The sequence below is a fragment of the Erythranthe guttata genome, chromosome 2 (genome assembly GCF_056151865.1).
Source record: "Erythranthe guttata isolate IM_541 chromosome 2, IM_541, whole genome shotgun sequence".
Taxonomy (NCBI): Eukaryota; Viridiplantae; Streptophyta; class Magnoliopsida; order Lamiales; family Phrymaceae; genus Erythranthe; species Erythranthe guttata.
This window is the reverse complement of record NC_142534.1, coordinates 7464498-7477655: the sequence shown is the minus strand read 5'-3', so window position 1 is coordinate 7477655 and position 13158 is coordinate 7464498. Positions and strand designations below refer to the sequence as shown.

The window sequence follows — 13158 nt, the reverse complement described above, 5'->3', positions numbered from 1 at the left end:
ATCTTTGCAACTTATTGGAAAAAACTTAGAAACAATACTGAAAGAAGTATAAAAAGAAAAAGAAAAAGATTAGGATCTTTTATAATAAAAATGTTTTATATTCTCAAATCTTTGTGATAAATATTAGCAATTAGATTTGGATGGGTATGTTGTATTTGATCCCTATTTTACCCATTGCCACTGCAATCACTTAATTCTTTTTTTTTTTTCTTTTTTTTTAGAAAATAAAATAATCTTATACGATTGTAAATTGTAATTTGTATGTTGAGCTACATCATTAAAATAATAAATATATTATATATTTTAATATTAACTTAATCAGTCGAGCCTTATTCGGGTTGAGTCATAGTAGGTTCCAACTCGGTTCATAAACAAATTGGATTTAGTGAAATGGCCCACATTCGACCCGACTCACTAAAACATAGGTTCGACTCAAATATAATCGGGTCGAGTCATCGAGTTTCACAGTGGCGGTACTACTAAGGGGCAGGGGGGCAGTTGACCCCAAGAAAAAAAAAATATCTTTTTAGCTATTTTGGCATTATATTTTTTTAATATTACTTTTGGCCCCCCAAAAGTTTTGTAAATATGGGTCTTAACCCTTAATTTTTTTGTTTATTCTCCATAATTTTATATAAATTATAGATATATATATCATATTTAATATAAAAATATAAAATAAAATGGTTAAAACTTTGTACTATTTCAAATAAAATTTATGAATATTTACTTATCGATCTTTGATTTTTTTTTATATCAACGTCTCTAAAAAATAATATGAGACGGTGCCATAAATCCCATTATCCCATTAAAGTGCAATATATTATTAGAATAATTTAGATTTTTTTGTCATGCTTGAAATATGATAAAATTATATATATATATATATATATATATATATATATATATATATATATATATATATATATATATATATATATACTAGATAGGGAGCACCGCGCAAGGCGCGGTGCCGGTGCCCCGTTCACGTATTTGCACAAGTATATATTATTTTTGTTGGGAACGCATTTATATGAAGTTGAACGGGTTATTTTGAACGGATTGATGATGGGTTGCACCTAAAATTGGCGTTCTATGTGCATAATAAAATAGATAATATTTGTGCGGAACGAGTTCTATATTCATAATAAAATAGGTAATAGTTATACAGAAAACATAAGGCTAGCATAATATTGTTATCTTAAGTAAAAGAGAAACTCTAATTCTAATTATACCTCCGTATTCAAGCTTTATACCCGCGGTCATCATTATTCTTTTGTATTTGGTTTGAACTATCCAGAATGAGACTGTTGTTCAATTTCATCACCAAGTTCTTCAAGAAGATCAAAGTAGCCATTATTTCGCAATCTATATCGTACAGCTGCGGTAGTGCTAAAATCAGCAAGAAGTTGTTCCAATTTATCTCTTATTGCTAACCGAGAAGATGCATATTTGTAGTTGGTGCTTCTTGATTCAATGCGTGGTAGTCTTGCAGATAGAGTGGCTGCAACAGTTTTTTGATTATATCTACTGTTTATTAATGTGTCTGTGCATATAAGAGTATATGGTCAACCTTAACGTTTTGAGAAACAGGCTGAAAAAATAAAACAAGGTAGACACTTGAAAATGCAACGAAACCATCAGCAGAAGAGATAGACAGGATCACACGGGCAACAACCCGTAAATCAATCTTTCAAAAAGGCCAATAGGAATAACAACTAAAATTTAAGAAAATGAAGAAAATTTAGGAACACAATATGCAACAAATACTGAACTACAGGATCCGGATGAACAAATACCAGTAGCAGACGAAGAGGCAGCCGATGCGCAAGCAATACGTCCTTCCTTGCAGCCCGTATCCATTGATGCATACCGGGCACGGGCGCTCTCATTACAAGAAATGCACCTATTCTTAGTTACCTGAGGTTCAACAACGGCTACAAAGCATCAAAAACAAAAAATAATTTTAATGCATTAAAAACTACGAGCGAGGTAAATCAATGAGAAAGAAATTTTAATAAATAACAACAAAACGGTACAAAATGCAGTAGAAAACGGCGTATAAAGCGAAAGAAAAATATTCAATAATGAGAAATAGGCTGTTTAAATAGCATTGTACCCGTTAACAAAAAAAGGGCAACAGAAAGAGTTAAACGAACTTAAAAAAAGTAAACGAATCAAGAAAATTGTAGAAAAAATGATTGGAACCAAAGTTGTCAGCAGAAAAACCATCATTTTGAAACATGAAGATCACTGCACTCAGTAGCTAAAAATAAAAATATATTGTAAATGAAAATAAATGGACCAGTACACGGAAAAAAAAATTGAACGAACCGTTGCCGAAAATAGAGAAAGAATAAGCAAGAGGAGAAGGGACCAGAGGAGGTGGAGCCAACAGGCGAGCACGCTTTTTGGAGGCGTAACGATTGCGTTGGCGCTCATTTGTACGTAACATTTTATTCATTTCTACTGAATCAGGAACATTTGTGAGGACATAATATTGAACATGAACACCAAGAAAACCATGCAATGCAGTGGCGCGTATAACTTACAAGAACCGAATTGCTCCAACCTAAAATAATGCACACAAATTACAAGTAAGTCTACAGATGCTACATTCTTATCAATCTTGTTGCTTTACTAATATGTCAATGTCTTTTAATCTGTAAATTTTTTTTCGTACCTAAATTTTTCTAGTTTAATTGATAGGACTGATTTGAGATTTTCTTATTGTGGTACACCTGCAAGAGCCAGCAGAAAGAGAAAAAATGAACAGAAAAGGAGAAAAAAAAAGGGGGAGCACACATGCTATTGAAAACCAAACAAATACAATGTCCCCTCAAACTTCGAAAGTATTAAAAAATACATATCCTTGTGTGTAACACTCCACATCCTAATCACAAAGACAATAAAATTATAAAATAGATAAGCAAATAACCCCTACAATTACCATGTCCGAAATGCATAACCATGTAATTTAAAAAAAATTGGCAGGCTTTGAAGGTAGACTGCAAGCAGTAGCAGCACCTTTTTAACCATGAAAGATATAAACAAAAAATGGTCTAAAAGAAGAGTTTTGAACGTTTAAAAGATCACACGAACAACCAAAGAACTCAAATAACTTCTCCGACAATTGAACGGAACGTAAGTATCGGATGAGAATTATTATTTGAAATAGAAACAGTAGAAATAAGTAATGGAAAAATATTAAAAATCCAGCATACCATCGCCCAGAGCCAACGAAGAAGAAGCAAGAGGAGAAGAGAGTAAAGGAGTTGGACTGAGCAGGAGAGCACGCACGCTTCGTGGAGACGTAGCGATCACGTCGGCGCTTATTTACACGCAACCTCTTCCTTTCTCTTGAATCCATAGTAATATATTAAAACACCTGCAAGACCGAGAGGAATAAATAAATGAATAGGAAGAGAAATACATGCCGTTGACAATGGCCCAAATGCTCGCACAGTCCTCACAAACTTAAAAATAATTTCACAAATTCATGTAACAGTCCATACCCAATTCACAAACACAGTAAATTACAAATTCGAGAAGCAAATGACCCCTGCCATTCCCAGGTCTAAAAAACATAACCATATAATTACAATAGTCAGTATTGTCGCTAAAAGTATCGCCAGCATAGAGCAATGAGAGTTAGTACATACCGGAAAAGAATTTAGGATTTAACAATGAAAATTCTGTAAAAAAAAATATCGGGAAAAGAGATATTTTTAGAGGGAGAAAAGGGGCGCACCCAACAGTTAATTGACGGCCTTGAGGCTGGAAGAGGTAGGTGCGCGGAGCAACGCCGTTGGCATCAACGGTAAACGGCGGTGTAAGGCGGCAACTTTTTAGACGGAGGGAAAAAATAGAGACCGGAACGGTTATCCAGAATATTTGTTAAAGAGAAGAGCACGGGGTGACAGTGTTACAGTGAAGAAGCAGGGGATTTCGTGGAAGCAAAATTGGGCAAATTGTAAAGAACATGAGAAAAAGAGACAATTTTGTTGGAGTTAAGTCGGTATTGGATTTGACAGAAGGAGGGGAAGCCTATCCTCACACAATAAGTTTTATTAAGAATTCATCGGTGAATCATCGTTGGAGGAAGGAAGAGAAGCCACGTAAGGAGGAAAAAGAAAATGAAGAAAGAAAATCGGAAAAGGCCCCACCATAAACGATGAAATGGTTCGAGCAGCTTCAAAGAAAACGGAAAAGAAAAGAAATCTGGGAGGTGATTGGAGGATGTGACCAAAACGACGTCGTTTTGGGAATAGAAGTGCAAAAAAAAATCCATCAGAAATGAAGGAGGACAAAACACGGGAGTTGTACATATATATATATATATATATATATATATATATATATATATATATATATATATATATATATATATATATATTATTTTAATTAAAAATTCGCAATATTAGCCTATTTTTGCAATGTGTTGTGAACCTAAATTTTTTTTCAGGGCGCTACCCCGAATTCGAAATTTTAGTTAGCTCCCCTACTTTCTAATCCTGCTTTCGCCCCTGGAGCTTAGGTTAGGCTCGACTCAATTGCCGGTCCTATTCACAATCATAAACTTATATTAATACATTTGAATGAGTTTAGTATTGCTAAAAATATATTTAAATTAATAAAATTTAAGACTAAATTATATTCAATTAAAATAGTATCTTTTGTAATAAAATACTGTATTTCCTTATAAAAAACCGGCTGTAATGGGTCAGAAATACAAGGAAAAAGAATTTTGGACCTCCTCATTAGGGCTGTGCATGGATCGGTTTTAACCATCAACCAACCCATTTTCGACCCACAATTTATGATGGTTAATCAACCATCAACCGACCCATTTAAGTTGGGTCGATAATGTCAACCAACCCATGTATAGGTGGGTCGATAATGGTTTCTAATATGCTAAAAAGTTGGTTAGTCGGTTAATATCGGCCAACCAACTTTATTCATTAATTTATTATTTGTTAATTTTAATTAAAATATTTAATATTTTTAATTTCAAATTTCTATTTTATATCACATTTATTAAATTGTTTAATATTGACCAAAATCCTAAAAGCAATAAATCTAACTTAATTATCTAATTTGAACTATTTTAATTTTAAGACATACAATCTAAATATTTGGACGATTATTATTTGTTGAACTAGTTATGTTTAATTGCAATATATATGCACGTAATGTTTTGAATCTTTTATTTGAATATTATTGAACTAGTCGCATTTAATTTATAAAAGATATAGCGTTGTAACAAGTAATAAAATATTAAAAAAAAATTAAAAAATATTTAGATGGATGACCCATCAACCAAACCACCAACCAACCCATTAATTTGGTTTTCAACCATCATCCAACCCATGTAAGTTGGGTCGATAACGGTTTCCAATATTTACCAAAGTTGGTTGGATGGGTTGGGTTGGTTTTATGCCTGGTTTTTAACCAAACCAACCAACGCACAGCCCTACTCCTCATTGTAACTCAAGAGTGTAAAAAGGTTGAAATTCCTAATCTCCCACAATCTGAAAACCCTAGTTTTAATTTTGTGAGGTTGTGAAAAAGGTATGACGGTGATGCAACCAAGCAAGGTCCGATGGGGAGAGCTGGAGGAGGACGACGGAGAAGATCTGGATTTCCTTTTGCCGCCGAAGCAGGTGATCGGACCCAACGAGAACGGGATTAAGAAGGTTGTTGAGTTCAAGTTCAACGATGACGGCAACAAGGTTAAGATTACCACCACTTCTCGCGTCCGCAAATTGGCCAACGCTCTCCTCAGCAAACGCGCCGTCGAGCGACGCTCCTGGCCCAAGTTCGGCGACGCTGTTCACGAGGACGTCGGCAGCCGTCTCACTATGGTCTCCACCGAAGAGATTCTTCTCGAACGCCCACGCGCCCCAGGTACACGCGCTGTTTGTCTTTGCATATTTCTTTCACTTCTGTTTAATTAAAGATTTTGTTATTTATATATATCCGATGCATAAACACGCCTAATTAACAGCAGGAGTGCAAATTTTAATGTTATTATGACTTGGTTTAAGAATAGTTGATGGATGTTTTATGGTTTGTTTCTTAGACTAATTTATGGGGAATCATTGTTGTTTGTTTGTTTCCCTTATTTATTTGATTTCATTGCCAATCTTAAGTTGTAGAAAATGGGTTCAAATATGTTTAGCTGTGTACTGTAATACTATATTCTCCTGTAGAAGATCCATTAGATAGAATGATTTGATTGTTTTTCCTGTTTTCATGTTAGTAAAAAAACAATCTTTGTTTGATGAAGATACATGCTTTGTATAGGATGCCAATGTTTTTTTTTTCTTCATTGGTTTCACCAAAACCGAAAGATGATAACTATTCATGTGAAACTATCAACGGGGATTGATTCAAGCTTTGGTGTCTAATAAAACTAATCCTTGGAATCTACCATTGTCTGTTGCTTAGCCCGGAACATAAGTTGTCATTGTAGATTACGCGCTTTTATTCTTGTTTGATTTCCATGCTCACCTGTTTTTAAGTTCATTTATGATTCTAGAATGAGGTGGTGACCCACCTACTCTTACCCTGTTGCACAAAAACATCAATACGCAACTAAACTTCTGTTGATTAACATTGAGCAAGTAGCAAGCATCATACCATAGTTTTGCTCTGTTAGATTTGCACCTTTCTCTATTATTGGCGGGCTAGACAATTACACTGTTCCTCCATTTTGGAGTTACAGTTTTTTGAGATGTTGATGGTGATTAAGTAAGTTGTCTGAAAAGGGCCAGTCTCTGAAACTATGGTCGTTAATAAAAGTCATGGTGGATGAAGATACCACCTATCCCACATAATGCGAACTTAGGACACATGAGGGAGTGAAAAGTTGCAAAATGAAATGTTCGTTTAGTTAGAAAATATGGACGTATAATCCTCATAATTCTCCGTTATTAGAAAATATTATTATGACCTATGCAACAATCTAATGAAAAATGGCAAGAACACTCGACAACTCCAATCTCCAAATATTTTGGTATCTTCTACGCAACACAACATACCACCGTCATTAGATTTAGTAAATTGCTGGTCTTGTGCAAATTATATAGTATTTCCTTCATCACCTGGTAGTTAGATATTCTCTCCAGTAAATTAATTGCTTTCGATTTACATTTTTATGGTATTCCCTTTAAACGTTTCCCATTTTCGTTTACCGTATAAATCTAACTTGTGAATTAAAAAAAATAGGAACTAAACAAGAAGACAACAAGGGTTCGTTAGATCCTTTAGCTCAAGGAGGAGCTGTACTAATGGTATGTAGGTCATGCGGTAAGAAGGGTGACCACTGGACCTCAAGATGCCCTTACAAGGATCTTTCACAGCCAACCGATACGTTCGTTGATAAGCCAACAACAGACAGTAATGCTGCGACAGGTGTCACAAAGGGAGCTTATGTGCCACCTAGCATGAGAGGAGGTACAACTGAGAGAAGTAGTGGTAGTGACATGCGACGTAGGAATGAAGAGAACTCTGTGAGGGTCACTAACCTGTCTGAAGATACAAGGGAGCCCGACTTGCTCGAGCTTTTCCGTCCTTTTGGAAATGTCAGTCGAGTTTATGTTGCCATTGACCAGAAAACTGGGACTAGCAGAGGTTTCGGTTTTGTCAATTTTGTCAGCAGAGAAGATGGTGAGAGAGCAATCAATAAGCTTAATGGATATGGTTACGATAATCTTATCCTTAGAGTTGAATGGGCTGCACCTAGGGCGAATTAGTTTTGTAATAAGGCTCTTGTCGTGGTGGTTGTTTAATTATATATTGGATATGTATTAGAATCGACTGTTTGTTAAGTGTTGTCTATGAATTGATTATGAAAGCTAATGCTTTTAACTTGGTAATTTATACAGCTCTCTTGTGTTTTAACAGATTTTGTGTTTTACATGCCTTGTGTATATTGGTTATTGAACTTGTTTTGGTTGTCTTAGCTGCATTTTGTGTTGGTTTAAAAAGGCTTAATTCCACTTTGCACGCTTGAAATATACTATTTGGGCAATTTGCACCATTGAAACATTAATAGCACTTTGCACCATTGAACCACAATATATCATGAATAATGCACCATGTATGCGTTTTTAAAGTCTATAAAGGTAATTTAATATTTTTAGTCGTATTTTTAAAAAAAATTATCACAAAAAAATATTATACGAAAAAAATCATATTTTCTTCCAAATATTTCTACCTAATATTTCCACCAACTACAATAAGAGATCTATCACTCGAATAATTTAGTGATAAAAGTTTATTTGATTTTATTTTGTAAGAATATATTTTTTTTTCCAGTTATCCGGTGTGATTTTTATTTTTTCACACTTTGTGCCCTCGAAATTAGGTTGGAAGTTGAAGCAATTTAATTCGTTATTTTGCACCCCGGAATAAAAACCAATAAAAAAATGAATTATCCTTTATTATTCAATTAAGAGTGCATTGTGAATGATTTATTGTGTTTTGAGGGTGCAAAGTTTTGTATTATTTTTTAAGGGTGCAAAGTGCCAAAAAGCTCCATTTCAAGGGTGCAAAGTGGGATTAAGGTGGTGTTTGCACTTCCAGAGTGATTATAAGTTTTTTTTTTTTTTTTTTTTTTTTTTTTTTTTTTATTCAAAATCAGTTTTTTCTAAAATACTAAAAAACTCATAATCACTTTGAAAAAACGTCTGCAAAAACCACCTCAGCCGTTTAAAAAAGATGGTGAAACAAAAAAAGGAACGCCATCGGAGTAAAGTATGGCATGGATGGCTTGGGAGAGGATAAAAGCAACTATGTAAGTAGCACGGATTGTGATACGGGCCATTCTGACCGGAACAAGTATATATGAACTAAAAAGACCCAATTCGTCAATACAAGGAAAAATGTCGAACCATGATTCCCCAATGACGATTTGGAAATACCATAGCTCGCAGCCCAGTACCAAAACGAGGTAGAACAGGCCCAAAACAATGAAGGCCCAAAACACTTGACTTGAGGGGAAGGCAAACCCTAAAAAAGGAAACCTTGGAGGCCAAGGTTTCCTCATCTATAAATAGAGAGACCATTAATCACACACACACCCGAATACACTATTTTTCACTACAATATCACACATATACTTATCTCTTTAGATTACTAACTTGATCGTCGGAGCTTTCCCGTCGGGAACTCCTCCCGCCGTTGCACGTACCACCATCAGAGTACGGATCAAGGTGTTTTGAAGAAGACGGAAGCCCCACGGACTAAAACAAGTGGCGCCGTCTGTGGGAAAGGGATCTAGAGTTCTGGGTATACAACTTTCAGGAAAACATCACATCTGCCCCTGAAAGTCCAGATCTGAGCTAATAAACGTAGAGAACAATGGAAGAAGGAGACACCATTGCCCGAAATTTACAAAAGGAACTAGATGCCGTAGCCCGCGATACGCCCATCGACGATCCGTCGTCTGTCTTGAAGGATAAGTCAGGATGCAGTCTGGTCACGCCCGAAAAGGAGAGCCGGATTCCTCTCTTCTCGGGTAGCCCCTCTTTCGGATTTCGAAATGGTGAAGCCGCTTCGAAAAAACCGGTTACAGCCCCGGCTCAACCTCCGAACGAGCGTATGTACACCAAAGACGAGGTGGAAAACATGATCACCACGGCCATCCGGAACTACACTCAATCTTTACCCCAGGGCAACAGGCCTAGGAGGGACCTTAGGCGCCCCTCGAACGAAGAGCGAGCTGAGGATGAATGCGATAGTCACTCGGAGAACCGAGAAGGCAATAGTCAGGATGTTAGGACCGAGGTCGACAGCTTGAGGCGAGATATAAACAAATTAAAGGCTTTGCGGAGCGGCTTGACACGGACTCCTGAAGGGTCTAGTCCCTTCGCCAGGCACCTCGATAACGACCCTATACCACCAAACTATCGGCCCATTTTGTTCGAGTATAATGGCACGTCGGATCCTGCCGAGCACCTGAGTCGGTTCAACAACACAGCGTCACTCCACCAGCTCACTGAAGGGGTGAAATGTCGCGCTTTCGTCACCACTCTGGCTGGACCGGCTCAAGCCTGGTTCGGTTTGTTATCACCCGGAAGCATACATTCCTTTGGGCAGTTTGCTAAGGCCTTCATGAATCAATTCGCTGTTAGAGTAGGTGACCAACAAGCCAACATGTGGCTGTGGTCTTTCGTATTTATTATTGTAATAAACGAACTTTTATTCGTATTAATGATAAAACACCTTGGCATTCTATATATTTGTCCCTTTGTCACAAGCATAGATATAGTCCTTACAGTTATTACAAGTACTAGTAATTGATTGTTAGGATCGTGAGATATTTACTTAAGTATTATAACTGTTAAACGTGTTCCTAGTCGAAGGGTTACGCCACTAATGAGGATATCGGCCTTTCCCATTAAGACTAGCACTTAGTGTATGTGTACTGCATCTCATCAGTAAACGGTATTGTGATATCGGCATGCATAAGTGGGTGCTCGTAAGTTGACGAGTTCACTGAACTCCCTCACCCTAGAAATCTCTAAGTGGTTCCCAATAATCGAGTAGAGATATCTATGGTATAGTTGTACACCATTAGTCCTTATGACCTAGACATCACCGTGACTTCACTAGAGGACCAGCTGTATCGTGACCTGTCCCTGAGTTCCACCGAGGACCATCCCAAGGGCCAGTGTTCGTGCAGTCCAAAATCTAGTGGGAGGTCTGTGCATTGTAGTCGGGGATTCGATCGCTAGAAAAGTCTTGGATGTCCTGTGTGTTCTGAAAGTTTGTAATCATTCTAAGTCTCTGGCCAGAGCTGACTAAGTGATGATTAGAGAATTCGATTCTCTAAGTCATGCACGTAAGGATTACAACACTTAGAACGATCGCACCGTCATCGAACATATAAAGAGGTCTCGATGAACCAATGCCTCTAGTTCGATCGGGACATATGCATCGAAGGGACCGTACTGTACGTTAACTATATCTGAAGGTTCTTGCAGACACTTCATTTGTATCTAGGGAATCATGACGCGTAGTTGCTAGACGCCAATCTTGATTCGTTGGGTGATTAAGGTGAAACGAGCTTCATCTTAATCGTAACTCTAAGGGACGAGTTTTGACCACAAAGAGTTGTGGGCCCACGGCTAGCTTACACCTGAACCATCGAGGGTCACACTGCTCGTGCACATGAGATCTTTGAATAAACGGTCAGAGATAAAATAGTTTATCTTTGCATAATTGGAAGTCAATACGATTGAGTCCAACATTCGTAATTTGGAATTACGAATGAGAATAAGAAAAGGAAAAGAATAGGCGAGGGTTGTAGTGGACTTTCTAAATCGGGAAGTTTCCAAATTTAGAAAGTGCACTGAACTAGGGTTTCCACTTTTAGAAAGTTGGAAAATGAGAATTGACACTCGTAATGATGAGGACTTTATAATGATTCCGAAAATGTAATCGTTGCAATTTTTCGGTCATTGGATTGAGAGAAACGAGCAAGTAAAAGTACTAGCGAACTTAAGCTGTTGGGCCCGGTCCAACTTAAGCCCGCTAGGGTTTTATGCAAGACACTATAAATACAAGATTTATAGGTCTTGCACACACACAAGTGAAAACCCTAACCCTAGCCGCTACACTCTCTCTCTCGGCCACTCTCCCCGCGGCCACCACCGCGCCGCCGTCGCTCCTCCGTCGCCGGAATCGGCCATCTATTGGCCGATCCCTTTCGGTACTCTTTTCTTCTTTCTTTTTCTTCCGTTAATTCTAACTATTACGCGTCTAGTGCCACGTGTTTAGTAGATCGAAGTGTACGAGGTGAAATCCGAGAGGAGGAAGATCGAAGATCAAAGAATCGAGGAGCAGCGCACGAGCCGAAGCCGCACGCTGCCCCACGCGCCGCCCCGGAAGACTGCGCGTGAGTTTCACGCGCCGCCGTTGCCGTCTCGCCGCTCCTGCCGCTGCACCGCTGCTGCCCCGGATTGTACGGATTGGTTTCCGTAGCATTCTCGACTTGCTTAGCGCTCCTACCTCACGCTTCAAGAGGTAAACACACGAATCTCATGTTTCGATTCGTTTACGTTTAAACTATATATATTCATGTTCGTTCTCGTATGATTTTATGTGGTTACGTGAAATCGCTTTAAATGTTACGAGCATGTTATTTGGTTTAAGCGCGAGCATGTTAATTGATTTAAAATTCGGTTAAATAAATTAGCATGTATGTTGTTATTTAATTTCGCTGGAAGCGCAAGGTACACAATTAATTGATTTATATTATCGGGCATGTGCTTATGTGTTTTAAACTCGTTTAATTCGCATAAAATTTTTGTTTTCCGCTGCGTACGCGTGCCCGAAACCCAACAGTGGTATCAGAGCTCGTTGCGCAATTAATTGCGTTCGTTTTTATATGCTATGAATTTATGCATGATTCGATTTATTAAAGTAGTGATTGTTGTATTATGTAATTGGGAGTTTTCGTAAGTTTAAAATATTTTTGAAATATTGTTTAGAATTTTTCCAGCTTTAAAATTGTTTAAAATTGGAAAATCGGATCTGAAATTATTTTTAAAACGTCGGTTTTTAATTGTTCGGATCGAACCGGTCGGACCGGCCGGTTCGATGGTTGTGCACGATCCAATTGACCGAATCCGAGTGGATTCGGGTTGGTCAGACCGGTTCTCGGTCCGACTGACCCGGCCCACTGATTTGGGTCAATTGGACCGAGCAGAACCGGACCGTTTCGGTCCGAGCCGGTCAGACCGGTCGGCCGAACCGGTTCACTGAAAATAAAAAAAAAAAAAAAAATTATTTCAGATTTCTAAAATTAAACTTAAAACAAATTGATTTTAATTTTTGGAAAATTATTTTCAATTAATCCCAATTAGATAATTGGATCAAAAATCATCTATTTTAGTAAATAGGTGTTAGATTAATTAATTAATTTAAATTGTTAAATTGATTTCAATTAATAGAACACATTCATAATTTTGATTATGGTTCAACTTAATTAGTAGTACCTCAACATTACTTGAATGATTTATGCTAGTTGAGGTTCTATAATTATTTTGAAAAACTCGATAATTAATTAATGTAATTAATTATGAAATTAGGTCGTATGTTCCTCTTAGGACAATATGCGCTTCCATATACCTTTAGAGAACATAGATG

At 37.3% G+C, this 13158-nt stretch overlaps 2 protein-coding genes across 6 annotated transcripts; one reads left to right on the top strand and one right to left on the bottom strand.

Moving 5' to 3' along the window:
- Positions 1-1119: 1119 nt before the first annotated feature.
- Positions 1120-4300, bottom strand: LOC148772237 (uncharacterized). 5 transcript variants are annotated; one of them, XM_088826684.1, is made up of 7 exons: positions 3752-4300; positions 3516-3577; positions 3225-3388; positions 2553-2572; positions 2335-2469; positions 1800-1937; positions 1120-1546 (listed from the first exon to the last, which is right to left on the bottom strand). In XM_088826684.1, exons 3-7 carry the CDS (start codon positions 3368-3370, stop codon positions 1293-1295), a joined length of 693 nt encoding a protein of 230 aa, XP_088682810.1. In that variant the 5' UTR covers positions 3371-3388; positions 3516-3577; positions 3752-4300; the 3' UTR covers positions 1120-1292. The 5 variants fall into 5 exon arrangements, 3 of the variants coding, with proteins under 3 accessions (XP_088682810.1, XP_088682807.1, XP_088682818.1); XM_088826681.1 differs by lacking the exon at positions 3516-3577; XM_088826692.1 differs by lacking the exon at positions 3516-3577 and having other exon boundaries at positions 1120-1504.
- Positions 4301-5476: 1176 nt separating this feature from the next.
- Positions 5477-7907, top strand: LOC105958236 (uncharacterized). The gene is made up of 2 exons (XM_012982239.2): positions 5477-5907; positions 7231-7907. The coding sequence occupies exons 1-2, from the start codon at positions 5574-5576 to the stop codon at positions 7755-7757; spliced, it is 861 nt and encodes a 286-aa protein (XP_012837693.2). The 5' UTR covers positions 5477-5573; the 3' UTR covers positions 7758-7907.
- Positions 7908-13158: the final 5251 nt, after the last annotated feature.